General features: G+C 43.7%; 5 protein-coding genes across 5 annotated transcripts; 2 read left to right on the forward strand and 3 right to left on the reverse strand.

The window, feature by feature from the left end:
• Positions 1 to 385: 385 nt before the first annotated feature.
• GL218_04652 (Autophagy-related protein 17) lies at positions 386 to 1,952 on the forward strand (the record flags this gene model as incomplete). The annotated part of the gene is made up of 2 exons (XM_033581271.1): positions 386 to 898; positions 963 to 1,952. The coding sequence occupies 2 exons, from the start codon at positions 386 to 388 to the stop codon at positions 1,950 to 1,952; spliced, it is 1,503 nt and encodes a 500-aa protein (XP_033435254.1).
• A 1,163-nt stretch (positions 1,953 to 3,115) lies between these two features.
• On the reverse strand, positions 3,116 to 4,048 carry GL218_04653 (uncharacterized protein; the record flags this gene model as incomplete). Its single annotated transcript, XM_033581272.1, has 1 exon — positions 3,116 to 4,048. The coding sequence occupies one exon, from the start codon at positions 4,046 to 4,048 to the stop codon at positions 3,116 to 3,118; it is 933 nt and encodes a 310-aa protein (XP_033435748.1).
• Positions 4,049 to 5,560: 1,512 nt separating this feature from the next.
• Positions 5,561 to 6,160, forward strand: GL218_04654 (PXMP2/4 family protein 3; the record flags this gene model as incomplete). Its single annotated transcript, XM_033581273.1, has 1 exon — positions 5,561 to 6,160. The coding sequence occupies one exon, from the start codon at positions 5,561 to 5,563 to the stop codon at positions 6,158 to 6,160; it is 600 nt and encodes a 199-aa protein (XP_033435548.1).
• A 478-nt stretch (positions 6,161 to 6,638) lies between these two features.
• Positions 6,639 to 8,449, reverse strand: GL218_04655 (Histone-lysine N-methyltransferase ASHR1; the record flags this gene model as incomplete). The annotated part of the gene is made up of 3 exons (XM_033581274.1): positions 6,639 to 7,670; positions 7,728 to 7,981; positions 8,086 to 8,449. The coding sequence occupies 3 exons, from the start codon at positions 8,447 to 8,449 to the stop codon at positions 6,639 to 6,641; spliced, it is 1,650 nt and encodes a 549-aa protein (XP_033435547.1).
• Positions 8,450 to 12,247: 3,798 nt separating this feature from the next.
• On the reverse strand, positions 12,248 to 12,864 carry GL218_04656 (uncharacterized protein; the record flags this gene model as incomplete). The annotated part of the gene is made up of 3 exons (XM_033581275.1): positions 12,248 to 12,469; positions 12,593 to 12,685; positions 12,736 to 12,864. The coding sequence occupies 3 exons, from the start codon at positions 12,862 to 12,864 to the stop codon at positions 12,248 to 12,250; spliced, it is 444 nt and encodes a 147-aa protein (XP_033435550.1).
• Positions 12,865 to 18,027: the final 5,163 nt, after the last annotated feature.

An 18,027-nucleotide genomic window follows, 5' to 3' on the forward strand; every position in this document is an offset into this window, starting at 1 on the left:
CCACTAATTCATGTGGGGTGATACATCGGCACTTTAGAGTTTGCTAAGCCGTGATTTGTCCACCGAAGATGTAATGTACCTAGGTACCTAGGTAACATAGTCGTGATCCAGCATTATGGTTCCCCATAGCTTTGCAGCCCCGTAACTCTGCAGAGGTACCCGCCTAATCGCAAGCTATCGAGTGCCTAAGCTCAACCTTAGCTTCTCCAACTTCTCTACAGCTTCATCTCTCTACAGCGTCATCATTCATTACCTACCCATAGTCTTTCATCGTACATGTACCCTTTCGTTTGTTAACTAAGAATGTAGAGGTATTGGCTTGGCCTCTGGCTTGGTAGCTACTTTACATCTTGGTCCCGATACCATAATTCTGATATCATTCAACATGGCATCTATCACCAGTCCACATTCATCCGCGTCCGTCTCTCGCCCTACATCCCAACATGCTGTCTCTAGTCCCGTCGGTTCGATACCCGTCGAAATACTCGTACAGCATCTACTTGATGCCAAACGCTCGCTTAATTCTATGGGCCTGGTCGTACGCGCTGATGGACTCGTTCATTTGGCAAAAGAAGCCCACGAAGAATCCGTAGTTCTCGCCGCGCAGTCGGGATTCATCCGCCAAGGTATAAACGAACAGATCCGACTGCTACAGCATCTACGACGGAGCATAAATCGAACGTATGATAATGGAAAACGCGAGTTCAAGCAGATTATCAAAACCTTAGATGCCGCTCACGGTCGACTCGAGGATACCATGAAAATATTACGGGATAGAGTCGTAGATAGTACATTTAGACCACCCGGTGAGGGCAAAAAGAATCTGTTGGATTTTATAGATGAGTCGCAGGTTGAAGGAATAAGCGATGCTCTAAAGGAAAATATCCAGTCCTTGCAGGTTCGTACTACGTTACACTCATAAGCTCTTATTTTATATTAAGCGAGTCCTAACCCTTTACTAGGCCATCCAGAAATCATTCGACGGTGATTTACTCCGCTTCGACACCGACATGCGCTTACTTAGTAAGACCTTATCCGGCGCTCCATCTTCCCCTTCCCCGTCCGCCTCGTCTTCAGAGCGTTCGTTACCTAAACTCTTCTCCTCGATGATTGATAACTCCCATGCCATGGCCGAGCTCCTCTCGTCCTTGACGAAGCACTTCGACCTGTGTGTAACTGCTGTTAGGACGACGCAAGGCGGAGCAGCCTTAGCTAGGATCAAAGCTGCCGAAGCAATAGACTCCCAAAGTGGTGTGAGCGTATCGATATCTGGTGTAATCGCAGAGCAAGAGTCGCATATGCCCGACGACGAGCCAATTTCCCCTGAGGATCGTGCCCAGATGCTCGAAGTAGTCACGCAAGATGCGTCAGAGGTCGATGATGTAGTTCGAGAACTTAATATACGTTTACAGTCCATGGAATCTGATTTCATAACCATTGACGGCCAAAGAAATCGAGTTAAGGCAGCTTACCGCTCAACTATCGACGCGTTCAGAGTCTTGGAAGATATTGGAGCGCGACTCTCTAGTTATATTTCGGCCGAGGCTGAATTTCGCGACAGATGGAACGAGGAACAACTGGCGATACAGGACAAGCTGCACGAGATGGACGAGTTGCGAATTTTCTACGAAAGTTATTCCAATTCATATGATGGACTAGTCCTGGAGGTCGAAAGGCGTAGAGCGTTGCAAGAGAAAGTAGTAAGCATATGGAAGAAGGCGAAAGAAAGTGTCGACAAACTTTACGAAAACGATCGCAGGGAGCGGGAACTATTCCGACACGAAGTCGCAGAATATCTACCACATGACCTCTGGCCGGGTATGGATGACGACATAGTCAGATGGGAAATTATGCCCATCCGCGATGGTAAATCTATTAGACAAGATGAAAATCTTGAGGGTAGCGTCGTTGAAGCTACAGAGACAAAATATGGACCAACATCAGGCCTATAATATCCAGGCGTAAGATAGGCTAATTAGGTATTTTTCGGAGGCGTTTAAATAGGTTATTGGCTAGGGTTTAGATTTATGTGGTAGGATCGTAAGTCCTGTATTTGGATGGCGTTCAGCGCAATTTCATCCCTTTTTGAAGATCACTAGATTGTAGGGATGATAGACTAGGTACCTAAGGTAGTCAGGGTCAGCAGTACTGAATTTTTGGTTTTAAACTTATAGCTTAAAATGCATCTTTTATCTTCCTATACCCCTCTTAGATCTCTTTCAGATTATTCACCTTCTCTAATTACTTCTTGACTGTCAGGTGAGGATCTAGGCTAATCTACGCATAGGTGTACTGTTGAACCCATATTCTCATTTTAAATGGGATTGCAATGTCTAGGTGTATCGTTTAGTTTTTATGTAGGACATCTTGAAGAACTCGAGGGCCGCGTTGAGTTTATTGGGTCTTGGACTATTGAGTTGGCGTAGAAGGATGAGCGGTTTGGTGAGAGACAGAATCCGACCAAGTCATATATCCTCCTTATTCTACAGCTTGGTATTTAAACAATGTAGCTTACCCCTATGGTTAGTATTTAGAGTGTACAGTCCTTTCTCCTGACGTTACTGTAATTGGATTGCATAAGTATTTCTTGGATCTGGATACAATTACGTTTAGTAATAGACATTGCTAGACAACAATGCGAGATTTGGCAAGCGTCAACACGAAGAAAACATAATTTGAGGTTAATAAGCTTAAATCATGTTGTAAATGGGTATAGTTTGAAGACTAACCCGTATACTTCATAGATAGTAAGTTTTAACAATACAAGTGAATAAATGAAACCCGTAAATCATGCCTAAGGCTTCAACACCAACCGTAGCCCGGGATATCAGTATGCTACCAATGCGCCGAATAATGCCAGAAGGCCCCCGTCTCAGAAACCGTTATAGAAAACCATATGATGCAACATCCTGCGGGGGATACAAAAGCATACACGTATTGATACATCTCAACGCAAACAGTGAGCTCGAGTAGTCTTTCGACTACGAGCACACAACTGCCTCACCTCGAATACACCGGTGCCTGGGGTGCTGGGCATAAAGAGGACCAATCCGCGCAGCGACGCTGCGATTAGGTCGAGATCCGAGGGCATTCGGGAATCTCATATGCGGACCTGCTACGAGCCGTCACCCAGCACGACCCAGGCTTCTCCAGTGACAGAGGTTGCGTCTACAATATCTTCCGCGACAGTATCAACATCCGCATTACTCATAATATCAACGTCCTCCAATAACGCCCAGTCATGCGATTCTTCATCCTCTCCTTCCGAATCAAAAACCAAATCGGGGAAATCAGCGGCCTCCGGGGCAGCCTTTTCAAATGAAGGTGCTGAGCTCTCCGGGAGCTCGCGGATAACTGAGAGTGTCCCATCCCTGTATGATCGTGCTGAATCATTCTTATCCTCGCGATTGTCTTGAGTTACGGAGATATCTTCGGCAGGGGTAAGGATTTCGTGAACCTCGGGAGCCAAGAAAGGACCGACATCTATATCCGAACTTAACAAAGCGTATGAAAGATCTAGGTGTAAATAAGACTCTTCTTTCCGCTGCTTCCTTGCTCGTTTAGCTGGGCGTATTGAGTAGACGGGCTCGTCGTGGACGATAGCGTCCAAGCTAAAGTAGGAACCACGTGTGTGCTCATCATCATAGAGAAGACCCAACTTATATAAGTCAGAATCATCTTCCACTACGTCGGAGTAGAATCCTTGTGTCTTGGGTTCTCGGAAGGCCTCCTGGCGTTCAAGCCGGGGCTTGCTACGACTGCAGTCGGAGGGTAATGCAAAATTAGGGTCGGCTGCCAAACGGCGGCTATCCTCATCGTCGAACCCCCATGCTGGATATGAAGGCCGAGGTCTTCGCTGCCGGATGATACGGTTATCGTGAAGTCTACTAACCCTAATAGATCGATTGACTTGGTCGTACTTGAAGGCTCGTTTGAAACTTTGAGGCTCTTGTCGACTTCGCCATCTAATGGCTGCAGAGCTCAGTCGAGGCACGCGGCGCCGAAAGGGTTGGTCGGGAGGGAGAAGTGACGATGCAACGGTCGCCATGAGGGGCGGCTTGTTAGGATATTTATAAGAGTAATTTTTTTTTCTTATATTTGTTATTGTAATATTGTAGAATTTAGGAACACGTAAAGCAAACGCAATGTCATGGGGTGAAGGACGTAATGGATGCCACGCGCAGGGCGCTGGTAGCGTAAGTATCTCGGTAAAGATTAATTAGTGATAGAGAGAGGCAGAAGCTAAGAGAATAGTAACTTATTTATAAAGTCTACCTTGGGGCGTATGAATCATAACGGTATCTGGTTTCAGCCTACTTATGAGAGAGTCATCGAAAGCGATGTCGTTTTTGATGCCATACCCCCGGCCCCTCCGGCACCCCCGGCTTCGAGGCGTGTAAGATGATTGGCTAGATTGGCCGGGTCAAGGTGAGTCACCGGATCCCATTATCTCTTTAGCTCAAATAGCGAGACGGTAATGGATGGCACAGCCTAGTAGTAACAAGGTAGAACCGCCTCGTCTTAGTAGGTTACTGCAAAATAAGTAGCATTGGGGCCTAGATCTAGGCAGGAAAGATCTTAAAACATGTCAGATGAGTAACATGTTGGGTATATGGTGTCAGACATTTAGAGTGACTCTTGGTTTCAAACTCATGGGCAATAATGTTATATAACTACCTCCTACATAGGTAGCATCATACATACTGACTCTAACATCTAACGTAACGAGGTTAGATACGCATCCAAATCAATATAAGTAACCTATCAATAACCCAGTTTGGTGATGATTGAGCTAGCTCAGATAGGTTACGATTTAAAGTAGCTGAGTATGAGTTTCGTACCTATAGGCAACAGGATAAGTCTTCAATCTTGGGTGCGATGAGCCACTGATTGCGAATCACTTTAGTCTATCTCCTAGAAGAATATATCTTTATAATAAGTACATATCGTGTTAGCGGTAAGATATTATAAAACCCGCAAAAATCAATCTGGGACTAGCAAGTCGCGTCATCTGAAGTAAGATCCACCCATCCAATTACATTACCTAGGTTCAGGAGTTACGACATCGTACATGACCCTTCTTTTTTATGCTTCTTCTATAAAATCAATTCTCATCCGAATAAAAACAACAAAATCAGTATCAGGCGATGTTTTTTTCAACTTGCGAGATATTAAAACCTCAATTTTGAATAAGCTTACCATATTAAATAGTACTTACTCGCTACTCCGACGATCGAGAGATATCGAATGCATGTAATTAATTTGTACATATGAAAACGACGATCCCGACCGACTTGTCACATTTTAATAAGAAATCCATAAATTCCCTTACAACCAGCATCCACACGCGCTACATTGCAGGTGCCGTCTCTGGATTGTAACCCCTAGATCTCCGTGAATTTTAACTGATATCGAATTCATCCGGTTTTTCAATGCAAAGACATCATTCGTTTACGTCTTTCTCTAGCTCTCCATCTCCATCTTCGCCTTTTATCTCATATATTCTTCGCCCGGATTGAAAGAATATAAACATCAAACATATTAACCCTAACATATCAAAATGCCTTCTCCGATGACCAAAGCCACGCTGGCCGCGGCCGGTCTATCCAGCGCATCCAACATCCTGGCGCAATTCCTTGAAGCGTACCGAGACGGTCACCCCTTTGTTTTCGACTTCGCCAATTTCCTCCGCTTTGTCGCCGTTACCTTCATTACTGCTCCTCCGAATTACATGTGGCAGCAATTGCTAGAACGCAGTTTTCCGGCATATGAACGAAAGGCATCCATCGGTGATATTGAAAAGCAAGGCATAGACGGAGAGTATGTGCGAGCGCGAGGAAATATAGAGGAACAAAGGCCTAAGCTGAACCTGCGAAACACTTTCGCCAAATGGTTCATCGACTGTATCACACTCGGCGCCATTTTTAATACGGTCGCATTCTTCATACTAATGGGTATTCTGAAGAGCCAACCCGTAGCTCAGATCGCGCAGAACATCAGGACAGAGACGATCCCCGTCATTGTTGCTGGATATAAGATCTGGCCGTTCGCTTCCATCATCAGCTTTAGTTGCGTGCCGGTGGAACGACGGATCGTCTTCCTTAATTTTGTGGGACTCTTGTGGGGGATTTACATGAGTCTCGTCGCCTCCAGAGTTTAGAGGCGTTGATCACGATCGACACGTTGACATCAGCATGAGCTGCATGATGTCCACGCGAGACTGTAACGATGTACATTGATCAGTGCGTATTCCGGCGGCACGGATAGGATTATCCCATGGAAGTTGGTGGAACCTTTTGTGTATATTTCATATTCAGGTATACCGAATCATACAGTCTGGGAAGCAGTTTTTGTTCGAATCTCAAGTTTAAACGGACCTATGCATCTTGTCCAGACATCCTCGGGGTTGCTTGATACAGATTAATAAACCACAGTCTTCACCATATTTTGAATGCGTCGTCCATGGAATCTGCAGCTTGGAGACGTGATTTGGTGCCCTAAGTTCAGGTCTACCAGTGAATCTTGCCTATTTAAATAAGAAAACACAACCTATACCTCTGACGATCACCACCCTAATCCTATTCGAAGTATGAAAAGTCACATAACTAACTAATTTTATGTTAATAGAACCCGTTACCTTACATCACAGTACAACCTTCGTCTTCTCTCTCGTCGCAGAGCTTCAAGATGTCTATGTCCTTTAAGAATTTCTGTAGTTTCGGCCAGGCCTCCACAACTTCCTTCTTCATTTCGACTTCGCTGGTGGTCTCGTAAGCTTTAGCCTGCTCGTAATAATTGTTTACGAATTTGCCAAACGGTGAATCCCAACCATACATCTGAGGAATATGCTTGCGCAGTTCAAGCATTAAGCCCCAGAACACAAGGCGTGGTTCTATGTCATATTTGGCAAGTTCGCTTTCCGCCTGTGGGTTCGTCGGACCCGCGAGCATACTAGACATCATTGCTAAGGTTTCTGTGAGAATCAACCGTTCTGGGCGGAAAGGTTGGGGGGAAATATTCGGCATTATCTCGACGAGGAGCTTGAGCCCTAGCTTGAGCGCCTTGTAAACACGGCTAGATTCCATGTATACACTAAATAGTCGACGACAGAGCTCGGGTACAGGCTGTCGAGCCCAAGTCCACATTCCTGAGTCGATGCACAGATGAAGGGCCTTCTTAAGGTCGTCCTCTAGGGAGTAACCGCTCTCAGAAACATCGAAAACCGATGCTTGCATAGCAGCGAGTCTAAGCTGCGCCCTAGATTCATCAGTCCCAGCTAAAAACCTTCCCAGCTCTGACCTATGACGCTTCACTAGTCCGTCTGCTACCTTGCAGTACTCCTCGGACAATTCCCGTGGCGGTTTCGCGAATGTATCTTCGGGGGAAACAGGGCACTTTAAACACTTGGCGCATTGGCAAGTGAAGTGATAAGCTTCTTTAATATGCGCTTGTCGTACCCAAAACGGATTCGTCGTCTCGGTATATGCCATGAATATCTCTTCATCTTTCTTAATAGGTTTCAGCGCACGTAGTACCGTGCTTGGCTGGTTGCAGACACGTACTACGTTCGGGTCGCAGGAATGGTTTGCACTACAGATCAAGGGGTCAAACCCGCGGCCATAGTGGCCGGCGTCGAGCGGAGAGCCTATCTCGAAAGTATTATACATAACCTACAAATAAATGTTAGCTCAGTGTCACATTATCTCTATCCAGTCTCGGAGGCGCACGTTAAAAACGAGGTCTCTAGCAACAGCTTCAGCATCGTAGCCGTCGATGGAAGGTTTTCCCGCGTACGTCCAAGCCACGTTAGCCAGCATATAGAAATCGTCGAACTTCTCTCTATCCAATCCACGAATGTCTTCAAGATGGTTACCAGCGACTGGCCAGAAATTCAAGATATCAAGTATCTGTTCCCTCTCGTCGCCGGTGCTATCCTTGAGACGACCAAGGAGCTTGATCACAACACGTACACCCATAGGCACTTAATAGCGATAGTCAGTATATGATTTCGGGTACTTCTCAAGCAACCAGACGGGAAGGTTCTAGCTCTCAAACCAGATCCAGAGAAAGCCCTCAAATACATACAATTTGGACGGGTACTTGGAGCCAGGACATGGCATTCGTATTTATGCTCGCGCTTCCAAGCCTTACTTTGGCATTTCTTAGAACAGTACCCTACTCGGCGGCAATGGGCACATTTCTTAATCTCAATAAGCCCATTGGGAAGCCCCATGGCAGCTGCCTGCATGCGTTCCATAGGATCAGTAGCACCACGCTGGAAGCACCAGCCGCAAGTATCTCCCATATGATCAGTATCAAGCTCGGCGAGGAGCGGCTGGTCAAGGAACACAACTAGACCACCTGGCTCAAAGTCCTGACAGGCGAAGAGGCCGCGCCCGGCTCCGTTGATGGTCGATTTCTTGACCTCTACTTTGTTATCTGCCGACATCGTTTCCTTACAACAACATTTACCATAAGATAGATGAAGTTGGGACCAAATAGAACAGAGATGTCAGGAGAACGTTTTCAACTGTCCCCATTATGATGTCAGCTACACCTTAATTCCACGTTTATCCTTGTTGTTCTTGATAGTGCACAAATCACAGTTAAGCTCATACCTCTCACCGTGCCTCATTTTCATGCATGTCATCTCAAAGAGCCAACAATATTCAATCTCCATTCTCCCGTCGAGATAGCAACATCTAGTCTCTTTCCTACATCAACTATACGACCGCGTAGCGAGCCCCTTTTGCATGTTTTATTTAAAGGAAATTTAGTGACTCGGTATTCCTACCAGAAGAATATTTTAACCCACTTTGAGATATTTAGTTGGGAAGGTTACGCCCCCAAGTGTCAGCCAGATATGGTTGAGTATCTCTCAAAATCTAAGTTAGGGGTTTGGTTTATTCGAAAAGTTCACCATCAATTATAGTCAAACGTAACCTGCCTGTAGATGTACTCCATCGTGTCTCCCTGGAACTTGAGGACATAAGGTTTTGATGTTTGGCTAGCCAAACCGCCAATAATTTCTAGAAAAGTCTACTAGGAATAGGTAGTTCTATCACAAGCCATCAAACCATTGATGTAACAAGTTTAAAAACAACGGGGCATTCATGAGTACAACTTGAAGCAGTGACGTAGTAATGATTCTAAGGATGCTCTAGTTAAACCTTCAAGGGTAATCATTATATGTCTCAAGGATATATCAAGAAATATTTCCCAAAATAAAAATAGAAATCTACCAAGAGATACAATACATACGCTCGTCCCTACCTGGTCTAAATATCTGGACCGTCCAAAATGCAACGACGACATAATCGTTATCAGGTGTATCGTTCTATGTAACCGATTTCACATGTAATCATAAAACGCCTCCCATGAGATTCTAAGAAAAGTAAAAGCTTGACCTCGCTCTTTACCAGCCAAACTTCTCTACCCGAAGTTGAATATCAGCCCCTATTCTAACAGCATCAGCACAAGCATTCCTTGCAGTCCTGTTCAAGCCATCGGGTCCAGAGACTACAAATCCAATCCTACCCTCCGAGGCGGCGGTTAAATCGGCAACGTAGCCAGGGATATCCGGCCTGCCTGCTTCAATTGTCGGCTCAGGGATAGTTACATGGACTCCAAGCTTCTGTAATTCAGTGATTCTCTCCTCTGGTACCCAGGAACGTTGAGCTCGGGAGTGTATCACCCAGATTAAATGGATCTGTCTCTTCCCGCAATGACTTGTTACTAAATCCCATACCATGGGGAAGACGACTGCAATCCCGGATCCGCCAGCGACGAGGACAGCATTCTCGCATGACCTTAGCATATTAAGCGGATCCTGGGACCCATATGGTCCGTCTAGACGAACAGCGACTCTCGAGTTTAAACGTGCATGGTTTAGAAGATCAGAAGTGAAGCCGGATTGTACTCGAATTAATAAACTTAACCAAGCATGGCTAGGCGAGTCTGTGGGGTCTGTCGCGGGTGCAGCGGACGCGATCGTAAATGGGTGAGCCTGGAGAGAGTGACTACGGCCGAGTACTGGGACTGAAATAAACACATGGTCAGCTGGGCGCCAACCATGTCGGATACTTTGTCCCATGGAACCAAGACACCCTCGTGCTTTAGATGTAGGTATGTCCCAGTCCACGGAGAGAATGAATGTCTGGTCATCCTCCAATACCGTAAGATCTGCCGTAAATTTTGCAGACTTCATCCACAAACGCCAAACAAGTCTATCAAGGAGGAAAATAGCCAGCGATGCGAGTACATAGGGCCTACTCGTGAAGAAATGCATATATAAAAATGCAAGAGCCGCGACTTGTAAGACTACATGCGAAGCCAAGAAGATCTCATACCATCTTTGGCGAAAACTTCCGAGAGAAGTAAAGTAGAGCAACTCATATGACACCCACGCCCCAATACCCCAAAGGCATAAAGGGTGGGTAATATAGGCGTAGAAGCTACCACTCCTTAGCCAAGGAGGTTCAAGAATCAGCCGCCAAAGAAGCATTCCAAAGAAATGGATTACTGCTTCGAAGCACATCAGTTCGCCAACGCGACGATGGTAGATATTGAGAGCTTCATAAGAGTGTCCTGTAAGGAGTCTAAGGGGCTGGTTTTTGGCGGCGAGGAGGTAGAGAAGAGGTAAATTGACGATGAATATTATACCAGCTCGATCAGCGAAAGCAAAAAAGTACTCGGGAGCTAATGGGACCTGATAGAAGTGGTAGAAAGCATTAAGTCCCAGAAAGGCCAAAACGAAAAGAGACGTCCCATTTGACGGCAAGGTCCGATTAATTAATGGGATCGGCCGAGGTTGATACATCAACAGGGACTGCAAACGCTTAACAACACGATTTCCCCATCCAACCGACGGAGGTTGGCGCCGTCTAGATCTAAGCAGAGGTTGTCTCTCAATATCGGTGTCGATAGCTTTCAGTGTAACTTGGGATGATAACGAGCCCTCTAGAGTACTACTAGAAGATGACTCGGCCTCGTTCGCAGCCTCGGAATTGTCGGCTGTGTTTCTGGTAGAGCCTTGCTCGAGTTGTCGCCATTTAGACTTCTCTCGTATTCTCTCGTTTATGTGGAGTAAAGTAAATAGTAAAAGCACTACTAATAAAACAATGTTGTAGGTATAAATGATAATGCGACCGTCGAGGATGTAGGCAATTAGGTTCCGTAAATACTCTAGCTTTTCGGGATCGATCGGAATCTCTCTCACCGGAGGGGTATTGTTAAATAAAAGAGAAACATCATCTAGACCAAGAGGAAGACGTGATGTCCTCAAGCTTTCCCTAAAGATGTCGATAAACCGGTCCCTATCAACTTGGTTGATGGACATCGTTCCTCGATATTAGGTGGTGTTTAGTGTAAGATTTAATTAACAGGGGGGTTCCGAGGCAACAAGATCTTATCAGATTGATAAATATTCAGCTGATCCCTGAAACTGCGGCATCGGGCACATGACAGGTACATAGTACGTGGGGGTTGTCGGCCGATCTAATGCAATAGCTTATAATACAGCAGCTTGGCTGTCAGTTATCGTGCACGGATCAAGAGTGACTAAACTTTTAGACTTGACTTTTAGACTCATTCAGGGGTTATAAGAAAAGCGATTCAAAAATAATAATCACTATTATGTTATTCAATACAATCAGGTAGTATTAGAAGTTATTAGGACGAATTAGTCTTTGTTAATTAACTGGCTCGAATAATCAGAATTGATTCAAGTTACCTAATTTACGTACCAAATGTAACCTACATTTCGAGTTACACCTCTTGTAGGGATTCGAATCACGAATCAAGAACTCATACCACTCATTCTACCTTATCCTTTCTAGCAATCGTAGTTTAAAATTGAATGAAATCCTAACTTGTAACCCGACTTCATTGCGAGAAAGGGGGTGTCGGTCGGGGCGACATCTTATGATCTTACAAGGATGCTAAATGAGAGACTTAGAGTAACACTCTTAACACTAAATACTCGACTTTCACAACTTAAGATTGGGGTTTATTCTCATGTTATCTAGATTCGCTGCACAATATTTCAATATATCTAGTAGGTATGACAAAATGTCATGTATTAAGTCTATCAAACAAATCTATAACGCAAACTAGGTAACATTAACAAGAAGGTAAATCCCTAGACAGTAGTTCCAAACTTGAGGTTATCCAGTGATACTTTACAGGATGAGAAGCCGCAAGCTCCTAAGACATCCCGTCTCCTTTCGATATCGCAACATGAACCCTCTTACAAGACGGCAGTGAGCGAGGTCACTGGCAACTCAAACGAGGTGGCGCTGGCGGGGAACTCGACGGAGCCGGAGGCATTGTACCGGGTCTCGCCCTGGTTCCAGACGTGGAAGATCGAGAGCTTAACAAGGTCGTCCGACGAGGGTACTTCCCACACCGACTCCACGTACGAACTATCAGACGCAGTTATGGTCTCGCAGCTATGTGCGCTATCTTTATCCTATAATGTGAGTTAGTACTTGTAACTTACAGCTACATGGCTAAGAACTCTAACAAATGCCTCCTGTAAAGGATCTCGGATAGATAGCAAGTAGTTAATTGAAAGAAAAGGGATAAAACATACAGCGGAGAGAGGGTGGCAGACGGCTTTGAATGCCGGAGCGCCTTTTACGTATTCCTCGGGGGCGTTGATGTTGAAAACGGCTGTGCAGCCGCCCTATAGGTTTATTAGCAGAGGTTAATAGGGAATCTCTTCGGTTTACCTACTGGGTGGAAGCACTCCTGCTTAAAGCCATCGGCGGGCCAAGTAGCCAAGACCTCACGGGCAGCAAGGTTAGGAACACCCACCACGGAGGCGGCGAGGGTAGAGACAACTGCAAGGACTGAAGCAAACATGTTGGCGAGTTGATGGTAGAGAGAGATGTGGTGATTGAAAGGTAAGTAGATATAGTTGTAGAAGGTATCGGGAACTTGTCTGTGGTGTGGAATAATATCAACTTGACAAGAGGTGCTAGCAGCCTTTATATATAAGACTTCGGGCTCATTATCCGAAGTTACCCCTGTACAGATCTTGAAGCTATCTCAATTTGTTTCCAAGACCTTGCTATGGCGGTGAGGCTTAACCTCGTGCCGAGTTAATGAGAATTTATGCCAACATTGGAATTTTTGCTTTGATAAACGTGAAAATTTCCGGATCAGGTATTGTTAGGCTACTTCATTGAGATTCTTCACCCAAATGTCATCAACCGTGTCTTGGATTCAGTGTTAGGAGCTAGAATCTGTATTTGAAGCTGGAGTGGAGACTTGCATAATGAAAGGCTCAAGGGAACCGATAAATGATACAAAAAACTACATCTAAACGAACACCATAGTGCATCGCAACGTGGCTAGCTCCGGTTTGGCCGATACTGTTAGGATTGGAGATGGTAGCTTCATGTAGAGCTGTGAAAAACGTTCGTATTGTTTCTACACTAGGTAGACCGGGTCCGTCTGAAAGGTGCGGATAAACAGGCTTGGCATCTGTACCATCAGAATACCTGTGCAACCAACCTCGTACTTAGAGAAATAAAAGCAATAAAGGAAATGATTTTCTCTATGTATTATACTGGCTTATGGAAAGAGCTAAAAATATTCAATTTTGCTGACGCCGTTATGTATTAAATAGAGGCGGACTAGGGTTGCATATGCCGGGTATTCAGCCTCGGTGTCTATGAGGCTGTTCGCCCCAACAAGATCGACTGAGAAAAGTCGTCCATTCCCCGGGAAGGATCAGTTTAGATTTGGTTAGGAAGATACGATCTATCAAATCGCAAGGCTCCTCTGTATGTCTCCACTCGGAGCCAACTCCAAGCAAAATCGATTAACTATGTATGTAACAGTTCAAAAACACTACCACTTTCTTTTCTCCTTTGTTACTAATGTATAATTAATGTATAATCGAAGCTATTTTATATAAGTATATTTATTAAAAAGAAGACTCTAGTCCGTATTCTCACTCTAGCTATAGCTCCATAGCTACTTAAACTAGAAAAGGGGCGAAGACAGTCTCTAAGTTACATCGTAAGTTGTATCGCAAATGCCAATGCAAAGGATGACAGACGGGAGATAGGCTATTAGTTATGAAGAGTGGGTTAGTTAAGTAGGGCTGGAAAACGCTAGGGCCAAGAAAAGGGGCTGAAGAATAGCAACGGGCATCTGGGGCGACGATCTTCTACAATAGGGCATGTAAATCAATAACGTAGCAATAAGTGTGGCTTTTTGACCCCGCGACACATTTATGTTTAATGAATGGTACGTTAACTTCGCCAACTGTGACATATCGAACGCATACCCTAGTAATAAGTTCTAGTATGAAATCCGCTACTCCCCGCCCCCGATCTAGCCAGTTTTGATGGTAGGAAGTTGATGCTGTAACATAGTTTTTACGCTTGGCGGAATAGAAAATATCTGAGATTTAAAAGTCAAAATGACTACAATAGATTTAACTGCAGATGATACAGATGATACAATTGAAGTTCCCAGCTACGGGTATTAAGATAGATAAGCGCAGTGTATTGCCAACAACTTAAAGGTCCTTTAACGTACATCTACCAAAATAACTTATCGTCAACCGAGCTGCATCGTGAACCAATCCTCGACAAGACGAGAAAAACACATTTGCTCTTACACATTAGGTAGTTCCGAAAGGATATAGCGTTACATTATGAATCTAAGAAAACTACTTGGATTAAGCTATGTGGTATTCCCCTTAAACATAATCAGGTACCCGTCCCTACATACTGCATAGTGACCGGGGTAATTGGCTGAGAATAGATAATTCGTACCAATTTACATAGCCTACTTTAAATCCTACGAGATTTATAAGCCCGACGCACCCGCAGGACGTCGGAGTAGTCAGATTCGATATATGATCGGAGCTCGTTGTCACCAAGAACCAAGCATCAGTTGTTAAGGAGGAAAGGAAAGATGAGCGACTCTCAGATATCACCGACTTCAGGATAGATTAAGGTTATACTTACTTGGGCAGTTCTGTAATATCTTTGATATACTGCACGAATAACTTAAAAGAGTGGCACTATATAGGAAATCGATCCGCGGTGAGTCTACAGATGGAATACCAGCAAGCAAAATCTGTTAGTTGTTCCAACATGCCATCCATTTATATCAGTAGATAGTAGGATTCTTATAGCATATAAGCATGTTTGATCTTCTCCGTTATATACCTACATTAGGTACCTCCACCTATATCTATGTTTTAAAAAGTTGAGTTCCAACAGTTTTCTTAGTAAACTTAGTTAGAGCCTACTCAAACCAACGCTTACTAGTGGCAAATAATAGGATATTGTTCGCTTTCACATTAATCTGTTATGAGTCAGAGCCCCTGTAACTACCGGGGGGGGTCATAGGTCAATATACCATACAAGATCATCTCTTAGATATAATCCTTCCGGCCATAGCCAACTTAAGTACATAACTGTCTTTTATAAGGGGAGTGATTCGAAATCTCAACGACTTGAGTATTATCTGTTAATATTCTTCCAAAATAAGGCGTCTGGGGATCTAAGTCCATTACATTGTCCCATAGGCTATGATAACGTAGGAGATCATAGGTGACATCTAGTCAATATTAGAGTTGGGTTAAAATCATGCGTAGGTACCTGACGTAAGTAAGTAGCAATTTAATGAGGATATATATTTTATATTTCAATAATTCAACTTCTACTTAACACATATGTTAAAAGGCCGCGCTGGGGCAGGTTACGTGAACCATAACGAGCGAATAAACATAGGGATACTTATAGCAATATGCCGTGAATGATACTAATATGGGATAGAGTTATAAGTACCTCAAGAAGCAATCTAAATTGAGTGCACGAGACTACTCGATCGGAATTGACTATACTGATAAAAAGGGGCTACTGAGAGCTTGAATTCTCCCAAGATGTATTATGAGTGAAAGAAGTCTGTTCCTATTTATTATATAGCACAAAGGCTCAGAGAGGCGGATGTTAGGCCGTCTATGTGTCCTATTAGTCACTGCATTAGCCCAGTCGAGAATATCGTTGTGAGACATCAAGCAAGTCCTTCTACGACAGGCCGGTCGAGTGATCATATGGTTCATGCTAGCCTGGACTTGACTACAGTCGATTGAAGATTAAATAACAAATTCGTTTCCTAGGCCCCGGTAGGGCGTTTACTCTTCGGTCTCCTTTAAGGCCATGCTATTATGACTATCAGTACTCTAATTTATCTAAATATAGTGCCGCACAGAAAGGCATCTATAGAACCGCCAGTCCTTCTTGCTTGTCTAGAGGTTCTTCTTGATTTATATGAGATGAAGGGAGTTGATTGTGCAACACCCTAGGCGTTAAGATTATATATTAAAAATCTAAACAAAAAGCTTCCATAGTTACCTGTAGGTACCTAGGTTTAAGTTTGCGTGCTTCTTGTTTTACGTCTTGATAGTCACTATGTCATCGTCATCGTGTAAAGTTGGTGATATACTGCTATTGGGACGAGGAGAACGACTGTATGTCGAAAAGCCACCCCCAATCTCTAAAAGAAGAGATAAATATTGCCCCGATGATGATATCAGAATTTCAGTAAATTTCAGTTTTGAGCTTTTACTGTTTGCATCTGTCTCCATACATTACGCATGGCGTATCAATTAAAAGATAACTCTACCAGGAATATTTTTGATACAAAGATAGCAACCCCTAAACTTCATGAGTAATGTCTCTAATATATTATTATGCATTATTTTCCCAGTAGGCCTCAAGAGCGCGTCCCGTTATCGTTAGAGATGATTCTTCGCCTAATCAGTGAATCTGGACTGAATAGCCTGCGTGCTTATATTAGTCCTGGGAATGCCTTTATATGTACTCAATATAAAGGCTAAAGGCGTAGCTTTCTCCATCTATGTCCATCGTATATATCAACAATATATCATTCTACCATACAGTTCTACTAGGAGTAGTTTAGTGATTTTACGATGAATGGAAATGGAATTGATGCTGTATTTGCATACTATGGTTTTAAGGCTCAGTTGCGATTTTGGGCTAAGAAAGATCTTTATTTCTACGATATAATTTGATCAAAGTAGGTCTCTATATGAAAAAGCTAAATCGTACGCTTGTAAACTTCACCATTGTAGCTAAGACGGTAATTCTGATAGGAAAGGTCATTGCTGTTCTAATAGTTTAGTAAGATCCTTATTAAGACATTGTGGATGAAGATAGAGCCTCTGCGAAGGAACTAATGATATCTTGACTGCGATTAACGCATTTGTGAGAATATCCTCGTTTACCGATCTGATGTAATATCTATTTAGTGTAGTGTGGTAAGCTATCTTACTACCTAGATTCGCCTGAGTATCTTTGGAGGGGGTGATTTTGTACTTGGGAAACGACATAGGCACTTACATGATACGTTTTACTTATTGGAATATCTTACGTGCTTGGCCTTCATGAATTACAATATTGGTAAATTAATAGTTGAAAAGTTGTGATTTTGCGTGATTGAGCTATGACGGTTTAACATGTCGAGATAGGGGCTTAAAATAGGGGTTCGTAATATTGAAACAGGTGCACGTTCATGAGAGAGCTTAACTACTTTTTCCCACCTAAGATTTAATTAAAGATACGAATATAAAGTATAATGCTATTGACTGATTGCGTGCTCAGGGGTGAGTCTAACAATAGTATCTAACTAAGCTAAGTTTTTAGGCATCTAGAAGATGATATCTGTAGATGAATGTTTCATTACGGAACGGCAGTGGCTGAATCCTACGGATGATATAATATTGTTATGCGAACGACGGAAGATCTCGTGAAAATGGCGAGATCAAGCCACAGGGGGCTGGCGGCTGTCGGAGTTCCGGTGGATAAGGAATCGATTACCTAATGACACTGTACGATACAGTATATCGGACACTATGTTACCAGTTTTCTGATGAGCTTTGTCCGTTAAGGGATGACGTATTATTTTTATAGTGCGAGAAAGTCTTGATACATGATACCCCAAAATTGGAAGCAATTCACATTCTGACTTAGTAGTCCA

This window comes from Daldinia childiae (assembly GCF_008694065.1).
Source record: "Daldinia childiae strain JS-1345 chromosome Unknown Scaffold4, whole genome shotgun sequence".
Lineage (NCBI taxonomy): Eukaryota > Fungi > Ascomycota > Sordariomycetes > Xylariales > Hypoxylaceae > Daldinia > Daldinia childiae.